At 40.9% G+C, this 14,868-nt stretch overlaps 1 protein-coding gene across 2 annotated transcripts; it reads left to right on the top strand.

Annotated features, from left to right (window-relative positions):
- The first annotated feature begins 511 nt into the window (after nucleotides 1-511).
- LOC120059158 (zinc finger protein 217-like) lies at nucleotides 512-14,407 on the top strand. 2 transcript variants are annotated; one of them, XM_039007997.1, is made up of 6 exons: nucleotides 512-727; nucleotides 2,089-3,522; nucleotides 9,823-9,948; nucleotides 10,806-11,197; nucleotides 11,243-12,356; nucleotides 12,552-14,407. In XM_039007997.1, exons 2-6 carry the CDS (start codon nucleotides 2,226-2,228, stop codon nucleotides 12,650-12,652), a joined length of 3,030 nt encoding a protein of 1,009 aa, XP_038863925.1. In that variant the 5' UTR covers nucleotides 512-727; nucleotides 2,089-2,225; the 3' UTR covers nucleotides 12,653-14,407. The 2 variants fall into 2 exon arrangements, with proteins under 2 accessions (XP_038863925.1, XP_038863924.1); XM_039007996.1 differs by having other exon boundaries at nucleotides 10,806-12,356.
- The last annotated feature ends 461 nt before the right edge of the window (nucleotides 14,408-14,868 follow it).

Here is a 14,868-nt window from a genome sequence, read left to right as displayed (position 1 = left end):
ACAAGATGGCGTTGAGACTTTTGCTTAGAACAAAGTTCATAAAACAGTGATATTTTATTTAGGCCTATTTGCTAACTAACTGTGACTGTCTCAAATGGGAAATTATGTAGGATACAACCACATTTGTACCATACCATATACAGAATAGAATCACACTGTTATCTTTCAACAAATAGCCAATAATCTTATCTAGGCCTATCCTCTAACTTTCAGACCAACTCAATAGCTGACTAACCATCCACATGACACAACCGCCATTACAATGATTACATTTGGGCAGTCCACCTTGTTCTTGTGTTTTGTAATAGATCTACAGACGTTCTGTTACCTTGCTTTCATAAGAGATAAATATGTGTGTGCCCCACTATTGTTTATTATGTAATTAGGTTACATTGTATTATACATTTTATTTTATATAATTATTTACTTCGTCAAAAGTTGCGACCACGTGACTGTTGTCCCTGTTTCGCTTTTGGGGCTGTAGTGCACGCGCTACTTCTGTCCCCGATTCGTTGAGCGCGCGCCTCACAATTCAACAGCTGCACATAGCGACTTGCAAATATTCAGTAAGAACAATATGACCGACAATTGTTGGAAGGTGAACAAATTTGGCTAGCTGCTATTATTCATGAATTAGCTAGTTTAGCGACAGGATGTAACACGCAGTTTATTTCACTTAGATATATAATTTCGATTAATTGAAAGTTTACCTGGAAAGCCTGAATTGGTAGGTATTGGTGAGTTATCTGCAGTTTATATAAAACGAGCGTATTGATTGATTACTAGCTAACTAAATTAGCTAATGTTATTAAACTATTTCGCAAGATGAATTCAAATGATGGTTAATTAGGATATCTGTTTTATTTCCTACCTTTCACCCATTAACTATGTCTGAGTCCAGAAATTGTTGGCGATGTCTTTGTGCCTGTTAAATTAGGAATTTCCGTGCTTGGCTAGCTAGAAAGCTAATTTGCTGAATTTCGCAATATTTGATAGGAAGTTGCTGTCCCCGTGTCTATCAGTGGTTAACTAGCTAACGTTAGTAGGATGTAGCAGAATGAGTTACAGAAGTGACTATTGAATTCTACCTATATTGAAAATAATCCAATAGAAAAGCACGATTTATTTTTGTGGGACATTAATAACTAGCTAACTTCAAGACTTCACATATTAACCATCTAATTTGGCATGCATTACAGATTCATAACCTTTGGATTAACTCGACGAGTGGCTCATTTGTCTTTTATCACGTTGCATGTGTTGGATAACAAATTGGAGACCTGTTTGCATAGCTGATTAAACATCAGTCAAATAACGTGCTACTTTACTATCTAGTTTTATGACTATCAGAAATATCTTATATAAAAATAGGTGGCTGACTGGGATGGGTCACAGAGAAGCCTAATATTTTAAGACTATTATTTTCTCATCATGGTTGATGACACTTCCTTAGTCGACAACTTCCACTGATTGCCAACACAGGTCATCTTGTCTTGGCTTGTTGAACAAAGAATGAACACATTCTGCTAGGTCAGTTTGGAAGTGGAAACCAAAATAGTTAAACAAATATTTAGTGATTTCATTTAAATTACAAGCTGTTTGTAAACTATCGAACTGTTTATGCAATGCCATAATTTTAATTAGGATGTATTCATGTATCAACTAGTTTGTCCATTTATTCCACATTTTATCAAACTGCTAAAAATATAACCACAAGCCAAGGCTTTGCATTAATGGCAAACTGTTAAGTGATGTGTTAAATATGTAGCCATGTGCAATAAAATGATGCATTCTTCACAGTACTTCATGCTAAGAGGAAATTAATCTCATATTCAGTTTCAATTTGAGAACTCAATTTCCTTGTTATTTGAGGTAGCTTGGTGCCTTTTAGCATTCATATGCCTCACCTTGCCATAATAATACGTCTGTGCTCTGGGATCCTTGGGATGGCCCTACCCCGTTGAAATGTAAAATGGGTAGGGGTTAAGGTTAGGATTTAGGGTAGGGATGTCCCAAGGATCCCCGGATAGCACTGTTCCATGATGATACTACATTAGCCTAACCTTTTCCTTATTTTGTGTTTTACAGGAATCTACTTACTAAGACCTAACTCCCCTGGATGAATCACTGACGATCTTCCACATTGATATTCAGAAATGTCATCCAGTAACTCCTTACTTATAGAATACTTAAGTATATAGATCAATTGCACAACTTTTGAGGAAATGCCAACTCACCTGTTGTTGCCATATGTGGAAAGTCCAGATGGACTTGGACAAGACGTTCTAAATATTAGTAGTGCTGCTAGCATGCCAGGGTCTGGCTCCAGCATGACTCCTCACAGTGCCACCATCACTAACAAAGCTGAGGCTCAGCCCGAGGGAAGCCTGCTGGAAGCCCTGGACTGTATGTTTTGTGACCAGACCTTCACACACCAAGATGACCTGGGCCCACACGTCCTGACCCAGCACCCCACAACACTGTTCGAAACGGCAGTTCTGCGTGTGGAGGCAGAGTTCTTGATCCCAGGTGAGAGGGCCCGGTCCAAACCCAGGTTGCCATCCGTGAAGGAGGTGGTATTTAGCTGCGTTGTGTGTGATCAGGCCACAGAGGGTGCCAGTGAGCTGGAGAGCCACATGAGGACACACAAGGACTGTTTCACTTTTCACTGTAACCTTTGTGGCCGGCGGTTCAAGGAACCCTGGTTTCTGAGGAACCATATGAGGTTCCATAAGGCTAAGGCCCAGCAGAACCTGGATGGTCCAGTTATTATCAATGAAGTCATCCAAGACCAAGTCCCAGAGCCCGTAATCACCCCTTACAAAATGTGCTTTACCTGTGGCTTCTTTTTCACCGATCAACACCATTTGGTGGAACACAGCAAAGTACATAGTAAAGAATTAGAGGCTGATAAAAAAAGAGAGAAGGATAGACAGGAAGATCCCCTCAGTCAACAAGGTTTTTTACAGGTACTCAACCTTCGCCCCCTCTCTGAGGAAAGTAGTATACCAGAGAGATCTTCTAGGTGGATTGCCCAACTAGACCCTTTCAACACCTACCAGGCCTGGCAACTTGCCACCAAGGGAAAGATAGCAGTTTGTCCAAGTGTGGCTAAAGATGTAGGTCTAATCCAAGACCACAGCTCTAACAACGAGGACTCTGGCTCAGATAAAGAACTGACAAACATCTGGTCAGAAGGCCAAGAAGGTGACAACAAGTGTATTAAAGACAACTTGGGTAGAGAACTGAGATCCAGACAGACTGCTGGAGAGACCCCATCACCAGAACCTGATCAGAAGTCAAGTCGAAATGACAAGCCGACGCACTGTGAGGACTGTGGGAGGACATTCAGGACGTACCACCAGCTTGTTCTCCACTCCAGGGTGCACAAGAGGGAGAGGGGTGAGGTGGAGAGCCCCACCGCCTTCATTGATGGCAAGCTCTCCAGAGCAGGGTCCCCCAAAGAAGAGGGGTCTGAAGACGGGTCAGATGACGGAGCACCGGGAGATGCCTTCTATTCAGGTAAATACAGCAACCTAATGTTTAAGAAACAAACATTTGTTTTCTATTAAGGAAAGGTGGATTTACAGTTTTTCCCAACTGTTAACACACGTTTGCTGAAACTACATCTCCGGTACTCAAAACTCTGAACACAAAACAGTTAGCCAATTTCCCCAAACCCCACAGACATCTTCCAAAATGAAACACAGAAATCAACATCATGTACTCCCTGCTCAAAATGAAACTCTGCATACAAATGAGACACACACATCAAATTAATCTAACTTAGTGACAACCAAGATCACACTAATGTGACATATTCAAAACACTATCTAGGGATGCACGATATATCGGTGAACATTTCTGAATCAGCCAATATTAGCTTTAAATGCCATCATCGGTATCGGTTCGATGTCTGGTTTAACGGCGACGTTAAAAACCGATGTCAAAGCTACCGTGCATACCTATGTAACGTAGGTACATGACGTAATAACGCCACTTAAATTTTGCACTACACGTGCAACACAGCATTCCTAACCTAGCCCACAATGTCTGCTGTGTGGATCGAGCAGTCAACAAGTCCAGCAGTCATTTGAAAGAGTAAGAAAATTTCAGCGAGACAACTCGAAGGCGAAATCCATTAACTCCAAGATAATGGCATTCATTGCCCTTGACAATCAACCGTGGGTGATGTTGGCTTTCGCCGACTGGTCGAGCACCGGTACACACTACCACGTGTACTATTTTTCAGATGTTGCCCTACCGGAGTTACACAGTAATAGTGTCACTGCTATTAGCGTCACAATATACATACTATGGAATGCCGTTTGGGTCTTTGCGTGTCAAAAAAGATAAGAGTAGCACTGTCAAAGCTGTACAAAAAAGTCTGCAAACACATTGTAAATGATGTTTACAATACCGCGTTGGTAATAAAGCATTATTTGTTCGACTGCAACTTCTGGGGTAGCTAGCTTTAGCTTGGTACCTAGCTAGCACCAATATAACCAGCCTGATAACAATGACCGGTAGAAACTCCAGTCATTTTCATTATTCTTAGCAATGATTTAGGAATCCTTGTAAGTATTTGCAAGGTTGCCACTTCTTGTTCGCCTATTGAAATTGAACTTAAATAGCTAGCCAGATACTTAACCCTGTTGCCCAAAGCTAACGTTATAAGCAGCCAGCTAGCTTCATCTGGCTAGTGACGCATGACCAGACCGGGTTATGTGTTGTGAAGCTAGCCACAATAAGGATTAGGCACAATAGTGGAATTTAGTTTGCCTTCAAAATAAGTGTAATTGACAGTGATGCAGATGAATACATATAGTACAATTATGCCATACTTTTATTTTGAAGGCTAACTGCAAATCCACTATTGTGGCTAATCCTTATTGTGGCTAGCTTCACATAGATGGGTCCGACCACCATTAATCAAATAAGAACTGTCTTATAAATTAGGGTTATTTTAGATGACACCTAGCTATATAGTTAGCTCACTAACTATAGCTACTGAAACGGATTATGTCGTGTTATTTGACATGTCAAATAGTGTTATTTGACATATCTTTTTTGACACACAAAGACAAAAACGGCATTCCATAGAAATCCTGATTTGAAAATGAAACAACTGAACAACGAAACAGCACAGCTGAAACAACAGCACAAGTAAGTGAAAGAAATCGGTTTTGATTATGTTTTACTGGTAATGGGTACATACGTAAATGCCAACAAAATAACTTTTTGATCAGTGTAACCTTTATTTAACTAGGCAAGTCAGTTAATAACAAATTCTTATTTACAATGAAGCCCCGGACGACGCTGGGCCAATTGTGCGCCGCCCTATGGGACTCCCAATCACGGCCGGATGTGAGACAGCCTGGATTCGAACCAGGGACTGTAGTGACGCCTCTTGCGCTGAGATGCAGTGCCTTAGACCGCTGCGTCCGTGTGTGTGTTAACTATTTAACTGTACTAGAATGCTTAAAAGGCCGCTAAAATTTTTAATATTGGTTATCAGTATTGTTTTTTTTTGGCAAGGAAAATATAGGATATCGGTTTTGGCCAAAAATGTAATATCGGTGCATCACTACTACTATCAGAACCTATTTCAGTGTAAAGACTAATAATTTGTTATATTGTATATTGTTTGCGTTTATTCAAACAAGAAAGGAACACAAATGCAAGATGCGGGCTATGGTTGATAAGCTCACTCTGATGTTGTGGAAGATGGCAGGGTTTTCAATAACCTGTTGGATTTCCCGCAGTTTTATGGCATTATTTTCAACTACCATTTGCACAATGGCAGCCTCTTGTTCATCTGTAAATAGACTCGTTTTACCACCACGTGGTTGTCGTCTTTCAGTTCTCAAAAAAAATAGCATACACTACAGTATACAACATAAACATGTTACAAAGTAGTATACCTTCCAATTCCATACATACAGTAGTACATGAAACATTGACTTTGTTTCACCTTACAGTATGTATTGGAATCTACAGTCTTTACTGTGCTTTATGTTGTACTACTGTCAAGTAGTAGATAGGTAAACTCAGCAAAAAAAGAACCGGCCCTTTTTCAGGACCCTGTCTTTCAAAGATAGTTTGTAAAAATCCAAGTAACTTCACAGATCTTCATTGTAAAGGGTTTAAACACTGTTTCCCATGATTGTTCAATGAACCATAAACAATTAATGAACATGCACCTGTGGAACGGTCGTTAAGACAATAACAGCTTACAGATGGTAGGCAATTAACCTGTACTGCTCTGGCGTTCCGCTAGCGGAACTCCTCCCACATTCCACTGAAAAGGCAGAGCGTGAAATTCAAAATATATTTTTTAGAAATATTTAACTTTCACACATTAACAAGTCCAATACAGCAAATGAAAGGTACACATCTTGTGAATCCAGCCAACATGTCCGATTTTTAAAATGTTTTACAGCGAAAACAGCACGTATATTTATGTTAGCTCACCACCAAATACAAAAAAGGACAGACATTTTTCACAGCACAGGTAGCATGCACAAAGCCAACCTAACTAACCAAGAACCAACCAAACTAACCAACAAACAACTTCATCAGATGACAGTCTTATAACATGTTATTCAATAAATCTATGTTTTGTTCGAAAAATTTGCATATTTCAGGTATAAATCATAGTTTACATTGCTACATTCAGAAATTGCACCGAAAGCAGACAGAATAATTACAGACACCAACGTCAAATACCTAAATACTCATAAAACATTTCTGAAAAATACATAGTGTACAGCAAATGAAAGACAGGCATCTTGTAATTCCAGCCAATATTTCCGATTTCTTAAGTGTTTTACAGCGAAAACACAATATAGCGTTATATTAGCTTACCACAATAGCCAGAAACACAAGCCATTCCCCAGTAGTAAAAGTTAGCGATCATGACAAACCACCAAAAGATATATAATTTTTGACTAACCTTGATAAGCTTCATCAGATGACAGTCCTATAACATCAGGTTATACATACACTTATGTTTTGTTCGAAAATGTGCATATTTAGAGCTGAAATCAATGGTTATACATTGTGCTAACGTAGCATCTTTTTCCCACAACGTCCGGATATTTTTCTGACACTTTTTCTGACACACATATTCTGACCAAATGAATATTCATAAACATAACTAAAAAATACATGTTGTATAGGAAATGATAGATACACTAGTTCTTAATGCAATCACCGTGTTAGAATTCTAAAAATAACTTCATTACGACATCCAGCTTAGTTATAGCGAGAGAGTACCCAAAAGCTGGGCGCAAACGACTAGCACAACATGTTCGACAGATTTATGAAATAGCATCATAAAATGGGTCCTACTTTTGATGATCTTTCATCAGAATGTTGTACAAGGGGTCCTTTGTCGGGAACAATCGTTGTTTGGATTTAGAACGGCCTTTTTCCCTCTCGATTTAGCAAGCACACTTGCCAAGTGGCGCGAATCTCCATGTCAACAAACGGAAGAGAACGGAACACGGCAAAACTCCCGAAAAAAATTCAATAATCTGATTAAACTATATTGAAAAAACATACTTTACGATGATATGGTCACATGTATCAAATAAAATCAAAGCCGGAGATATTAGTCGTCCATAACGGCAGCTTATCAGAAGGCAATCCAGGTCCCTGCTCGCGCTCTCCAGTAAACAGGAAACTGGTGACACGTCATGCCAAGAGCTATGATTCGAGTCCAGATCAAGTTACACTTGCTTGTCGACATCTAGTGGAAGACGTATGAAGTGCATCTAAACTAATAAATAACAAGGACTTTAATAGGCAGCCCCTAGAAGAGTGCATCGATTTCAGATTTTCCACTTCCTGTCAGGAAGTTTGCTGCAAAAGGAGTTCTGTTTTACTCACAGGTATAATTCAAACGGTTTTAGAAACTAGAGTGTTTTCTATCCAATAGTAATAATAATATGCATATTGTACGAGCAAGAATTGAGTACGAGGCCGTTTAAATTGGACACGATTTTCCCCCAAAGTGAAAACAGCGCCCTCTGTCCTCAACAGGTTAAGGTCACAGTTATGAAAACTAAAGAGGCCTTTCTACTGACTCTGAAAAACACCAAAAGAAAGATGCCCAGGGTCCCCTTAGGCATGCTGCAAGGAGGCATGAGGACTGCCGATGTGGCCAGGGCATTAAATTGCAATGTCCGTACTGTGAGACGCCTAAGACAGTGCTACAGGGAGACAGGACGGACAGCTGATAGTCCTTGCAGTGGCAGACCACGTGTAACAACACCTGCACAGGATCGGTACATCCGAACATCACTCCATCAGTGCTCAGACGGTCCGCTATAGGCTGAGAGAGGCTGTACTGAGGGCTTGTAGGCCTGTTGTAAGGCAGGTCCTCACCAGACATAACTGGCAACAACGTCGCCTATGGGCACACACCCACCGTCGCTGGACCAGACAGGACTGGCAAAAAGTGCTCTTCACTGACGAGTCGCGGTTTTGTCTCACCAGGGGTGATGATCAGATTCACGTTTATCGTTGAAGGAATTACACCGAGCGTTACACCGAGGCCTTGTACGCTGGAGCGGGATCAATTTGGAGGTGGAGGGTGCGTCATGGTCTGGGGCGGTGTGTCACAGCATCATTAGATTGAGCTTGTTGTCATTGCAGGCAATCTCAACGCTGTGCGTTACAGAGAAGACATCCTCCTCCCTCATGTGGTACCCTTCCTGCAGGCTCATCCTGACATGACCCTCCAGCATGACAATGCCACCAGCCATACTGCTCGTTCTGTGCATGATTTCCTGCAAGACAGGAATGTCAGTGTTCTGCCATGGCCAGCGAAGAGCCCGGATCTCAATCCCATTGAGCACGCCTGGGACCTGTTGGATCGGAGGGTGAGGGCTAGGGCCATTCCCCCCAGAAATGTCCGGGAACTTGCATGTGCCTGGTGGAAGAGTGGGGTAACATCTCAAAGCAACAACTGGCAAATCTGGTGCAGTCCATGAGGAGGAGATGCACTGCAGTACTTAATGCAGCTGGTGGCCACACCAGATACTGACTTTTGATTTTGACCCCCCTTTGTTCAGGGACACATTATTCCATTTCTGTTAGTCACATGTCTGTGGAACTTGTTCAGTTTGTCTCAGTTGTTGAATCTTGTTATGTTCATACAAATATTTACACATGTTAAGTTTGCTGAAAATAAATGCAGTTGACAGTGAGAGGACGTTTCTTTTTTTGCTGAGTTTATGTACTGGAGACATTGGACCTTTTATCATTTTGGAACGTCCAGATAATGTATGCTACGGTGAAGCAGCTCAGATTGGCCTGCACTCTGCCCAGTCTCTCCAAAGGTCAAACCACAGTTGCCTGAATTTCATCAGAGATTACTCTCCTTGTTCCTAATTTTCTTACACATCTACACCCACCTCTACCTGTGAAGCGTGATAGTGATCAAATGGTAATTGAGCTTAGCTTGTTGAACAGTGTTGCTTTTTAGGAAGGTCGTGCCAAAGGTAGATAATTGTGTGTTGTTTTGCCAAATGTTTAAAATTGCAATCTCAGTGTAAAGCAAAACATGTGCCAGTAGTATTCCAATTTGGTGTTGCTTCTGGTAAATGAGTTACAGGTTTGGGTCATTGTGCCTCATGGGCCAGTTTTAGTGTGTAAATAATTGGGAAAAACCTGTAAATGGACATTTTATTTTCAACAGTTCCCTCTACTGGTCATTTACAGGTTATGCAAATCCACTTGCTTCACACAAGTTTTTGTAAGTAGACTATTTGGTCATGTGAAGAAATCAATCTCCTGTTTTTGTTTTCTCTACAGATAAAAGTGAAGATGGATTTGATCAAACGAAGGTGAAAGATCTTGTGTCCTCCAGGGAGTGTAGTTACTGTGGCAAGACATTCCGTTTCAGCTATTACCTCAACATTCACCTCAGGACCCATACAGGTAAACATTATGTAATTCTGGGAAGCCTGATTTATGTTATTTTTAGTGCTACATGGATATTGATTACTGCATTGTTGGGTTTAGAGCTTGCAAGAAAGGCATTTCACTGTACTTGTGCATGTGACATTGGAACTTGAAATAGGCTGCACAATTGGGAAATGTATAGCTGATATTTGGCTCTAAGGTTTAACATGAAGTTGGATGCGCTTACTCTGAGTGCTAGAGGTGTAACTGTACTGAACCGTTCGGTAATGGGACCTCGATTTGGTCCGCACTGTGAACCCGAAATAAATATATAGAAAATTAAATAAACACTAGGCTTATAGGCTATTCCGATGCTGCGTTGTATGCCTCTTGAGTAAATTGCGTTGTACTAAAAATTACAATCTTAATTGCTGTATTTCTGTCTGTCCTTTTGAGGTGCAACCAGGACCTACTTCTGTTCTTTTGTAAGAAAACGGCATAAGCCTATACAATTTCTGAGCCATGTTTACATATTGATTTCATACACATTTTGCACTTTATTTTATTGTTGTTGATGAGTAATCATTTAAGAAAATACAAAGTGAAATGTTGGTGTTCCTGATTGTGCTCTCGTCAGGCATTACATGATCAAAGATGGAATCAGGAATTAACAGAAATGAACTACAGTAACTGTTGGCGTTTCATTTTCCCGTTAACCGAACCGTGACCTCAAAACCACAAAATGTACCGAACTGTGATCCCAAAACTGCAATACATACCAAACCGTTACACCCCTGTGTTCTGTATGTAGTACGTTCAGCATTTAATTCATCTGAAGACTATTTGCTGTTAGGATCCAATTATGCTTATGCAATTCTATTTTTGTCTTTCAGGTGAAAAACCATACAAATGTATATACTGTGACTATGCTGCAGCCCAGAAAACCTCACTGAGATATCACTTAGATAGACATCACAAGGACAAACCTTACACTGACATCCCCAATAAGCCTGTGATATCTGTGCCATCTCCCAGTGAGAAAGAATTCACCAGAAACAGAGAAGACAGACGGGTCCCCAACCGATCCAAACTGTGGCCAACTCCCAATGTCAGGCCTGCAACCAAACCTTGTGCCATTATGAAACCAGAGGATAGATTTAATAGCATTGGTGTCAAGATTGCCAGCCCACTTGCTCAAGTGAATGCTGGGTATGGGAAATTGATTTCTACGGCTGCTTACTCTTCTTCTGCACACATAAAATGTCCCGTACCTGTTAACCTGAAGATGGAAGGACAGGAGACAAATCACACTTTACCTGTTAACCTGAAGATGGAAGGACAGGAGACAAATCACACTTTACCTGTTAACCTGAAGATGGAAGGACAGGAGACAAATCACACTTTACCTGTTAACCTGAAGATGGAAGGACAGGAAAGGAATGACGAGGGCTTCAGCGCCCCATTAAATTTGTCCTTAAAAGTGTCACTTTCCATCTCCGCCACCCTAAGGAATGTGTTGATTTCCAACGCCTGTTCGTCCTGTGCCTTCAGCACTCTGTACCCAGAGGTCCTGCTCATGCACAAGAAGCTGCTTCACAAGGAGAAGTCTGACATAACTAAGAAGAACAGAAGTCTAAAACTGAAGCGTTATACTGGCTGCCCCCCTGCCCTTGAGGGCAAAGATGTCACCCTGCTGCCTCCTGTAGATCGGAGACACCCTCGCCGGACCAAATCCCCAACCACTCAGCCTCCTGGAAAACCTACAGGAAAGACTCACCCCTCCAACCCTCCTCATGGGCCTAAACAGTCTCTCACCAATGAACCCCGGAAGGAGATTGTCCAGGCCCGGGGCTCCAATCAGTGGTACAGGATGATGATGATGCCGCCTACCACCAGCCGGGGCCAATCCAGGTTTACAGAGCGAGCAGAACAATCCAACACCAACGGTATAAAATATAGCAGACCTGTAATGGAGAGACCGAGGCAGAGCCCATCGGACAGCAGAGTGGCAAGTGACTTAAGAAGCGGTCCTGTGATGAGCGGTAGTGTTGTAATCTGGCCCTCAGATGCTGCCAGGCTATGCCTCTCCAGCCGGTTCGGTAGTCTGCCCCCAATGGACTTTGGTGGTGGACCTTCCAGTAAGAGGCAGAGATTCTCTGGGCTCCCCGGAAGGGAAACGGACACTGTTGATACTGGCTTTAGGATGGAGGACAGGTACAACAGACTGCTTCCCTCAGGAAGAAATGGAGCCTCTCCCTCTCACAGGCCGCAGGCCTATGCCCCAGTCAAAGCGTCCAACCCTCCAGCCTCTGCAAGCAGCAGCAGTATGGAGATTGACTGGAATATGATCAACATCCTCCGTTCCTACACCCCCAGTGACCTGGCCTCCCTCTACCATCCCACTGTGGCTAACCCCAGTCATGGAGCGCAGACAAACCCAAGAGGTATGAACTAAAAGCTTTATCTTATATATTTTCTACACGTTTGCAATTAATTCATCCCATTTTCATGTTAGTGTAGTTGTAAATGTCGTGGGGTTCCATATTAGAGTTGGACAGCTATATCATATTGCCATTATTACGGTTTGTATCAAACTTACTTTGGGGTTACTCCTAAGATTGTCCTCCTCCTCTTCCTAGGGAGTAGGCCATTACTCTACCCAGCTAATATGCTACAGAGGAGAGCCTATTCCAGACCCATCAGTAATGAATGCAGTGGACCCACTGACGAAAGGGCTTAACTGTTCTAATGGTAGGCTATTGTTCTGGTTGACTTCACCGGCCATGTTGTAAGTAACTTTGGCTGTCTTACATTTTGTGTTGAGATAAATAGAATACATTTGATAGCCTTCTGTTTGAAATACACTGAGAAGTTCATGCTACAACCATCTTTTGAGAGTTTACCTGGAGGAAAGGCCTGACCCATAGATAACCTACCCCCACTGATCTATACACATCTATCTAATACAACAGAGTTGAGGTTGTATGCATTGACACATGACTGTTTGAATATCATATTGTTATGGTTGTACTAGATAAAACATGTATAAATGAGAAAAGTGTTAAGAGGAAGTTACCTTTTGTTTGTTAATACGCTGTTCTGTCTAATATGACATACAGTCAGCAATCAAAGGACCATGTTTTTGTAATAGCACTGATGTTGGGTAGGGGTTTATCTGACCTATAGCTTGAGTTCTTAGTTTACAAAACAAAAGCTGTATGTTGACGTATCTTGCCTCAAACTCAATTTATAGACTGTTGACGCTCATAGTAGGCAGTTATTTTTGTGATGATATGAAGCTGCTGTAGCTAGCATGTCTACTATTGAGCCAGTGCATTTTGGAGAGTTGGGAGCAGCATGTCTGTGCCTATAAGTAGTAGTTATTCACTGGATAAACATGATCAGAGCCTGAAGCCAGGGATTCCTGCTACTGGGTATTATGTGAAATGTACATAGAAATGGCTGCTGGTTCTGTTCTGCCTTTGGATTCCTCACAACCGACTAGGCTGTAAGAGTGGTAAAACATGGACCAAATATCAAGAGAATATCTGAGGGATTCTAGTTTTTGTGTGCACAAATACTGTTCAGATGTTTATTTTTTTAGATCGACTGTTTTTCCAAACTGTATTCAGGACTCTGTTCATGTTATGCAGGATCCTAAGATAGTATTTTGCCTCAGGTTGGATTGTGTTAACTTGTCTGCCTGCTTTGTCACTGGTTTTTCTGAAGCTGTGGTCTACTACTTGTTGATTCTGAAGTCAGGGAGAGCAGAGTGAAAGCCTTACTGCAAGAATAACTCAACATTGTACACTGAAAAAACAATTGTTTCAGAACTCAATTTCAGCTCTATGATTCTACTTCATTTATGCATTAACTGTTACAAATTAATGCACATGGTGTAGGAAGCCTTCTGATATTTTCAAGCAATTTGGGCACACCAGACTTCTGTTATTTCATATTTTTGCTGTTATAATTTTTAAGGTGTTATTTATTTCTGTACATTTTTGTTTTGTTTTCTACGTGTGTGTGTGTGCAATGTAAAAAGTGAAATATCGCTCAAGAGTTGTATGACTATCACCATGAGTCAACGACATTTGGGGCATAGACCAGTAGTGTTATAGTATTTGTTTGTGCTGTTTGAAAATGTCTACAGGTATCTTTCCAAGTCTTACTATAGGCCTACCACCTTCCTGTTTATGTAACCTTGAAACAACTTTTGAGACTTTTTTTTTCCGTCCCTGGAAATGGACAATTTCAGATTTCTCTTTTCCTGCTTTCATAAGCATGTGGTTATTAAGTTAACATTTAAATCTAAGTTTGGTTTATATATTAGCCTAGGTAATTATTGTGATACTGGACTTAACCTGGTTAGTTGAATTTACTTAGATTTGAGATGCGATGCTATGTCTGACTATGCTGCTCTACAGTACTTTATACAGTGATTTCACCCAGTGTGGTTTACGTTCGCCTAATAAATGATAGCCATGTCAGTACATGCATTCATTTTTTTCTTCAGTTTTCACTTTTCTATGTTGTGATCTCATTGTTTGGTCTTTTGACTTAGATCAAGTGTAATTGTTGTCTTGAGTAGAGGGACTCAATAAACATTCACACTCAGACCTTCAGTCTGCAGAAATGAAATGTTGGTTAAATGTCACTGCAATTGATGTACAAATCATTTGACATTTTTGAAATTGTGTATCATTTTTGTAATTGTTTACATGAGCATAGTGTTTTAATTTGTCATTAATTTTACACATTGTGTACAGTGTTGAGAAATTGCCATATCTTCTGTTAGTCCATTTACAGGTAACTGCCAAAACAATGGAAACACTTGAGTAAATGAGGGAAACAAAGTATATTGAAAGTTAGAAGCAACACCTATGTGGAAGCACTGAGTTAAGTACGCAATTAACATACTATGATTAGTGTAATTATTTTTGCTACCATGCCTAT

The sequence above is a fragment of the Salvelinus namaycush genome, chromosome 14 (assembly GCF_016432855.1).
Source record: "Salvelinus namaycush isolate Seneca chromosome 14, SaNama_1.0, whole genome shotgun sequence".
NCBI lineage: Eukaryota > Metazoa > Chordata > Actinopteri > Salmoniformes > Salmonidae > Salvelinus > Salvelinus namaycush.
The sequence above is the reverse complement of the archived record's forward strand: the minus strand, read 5'-3'. Positions and strand labels throughout refer to the sequence as shown.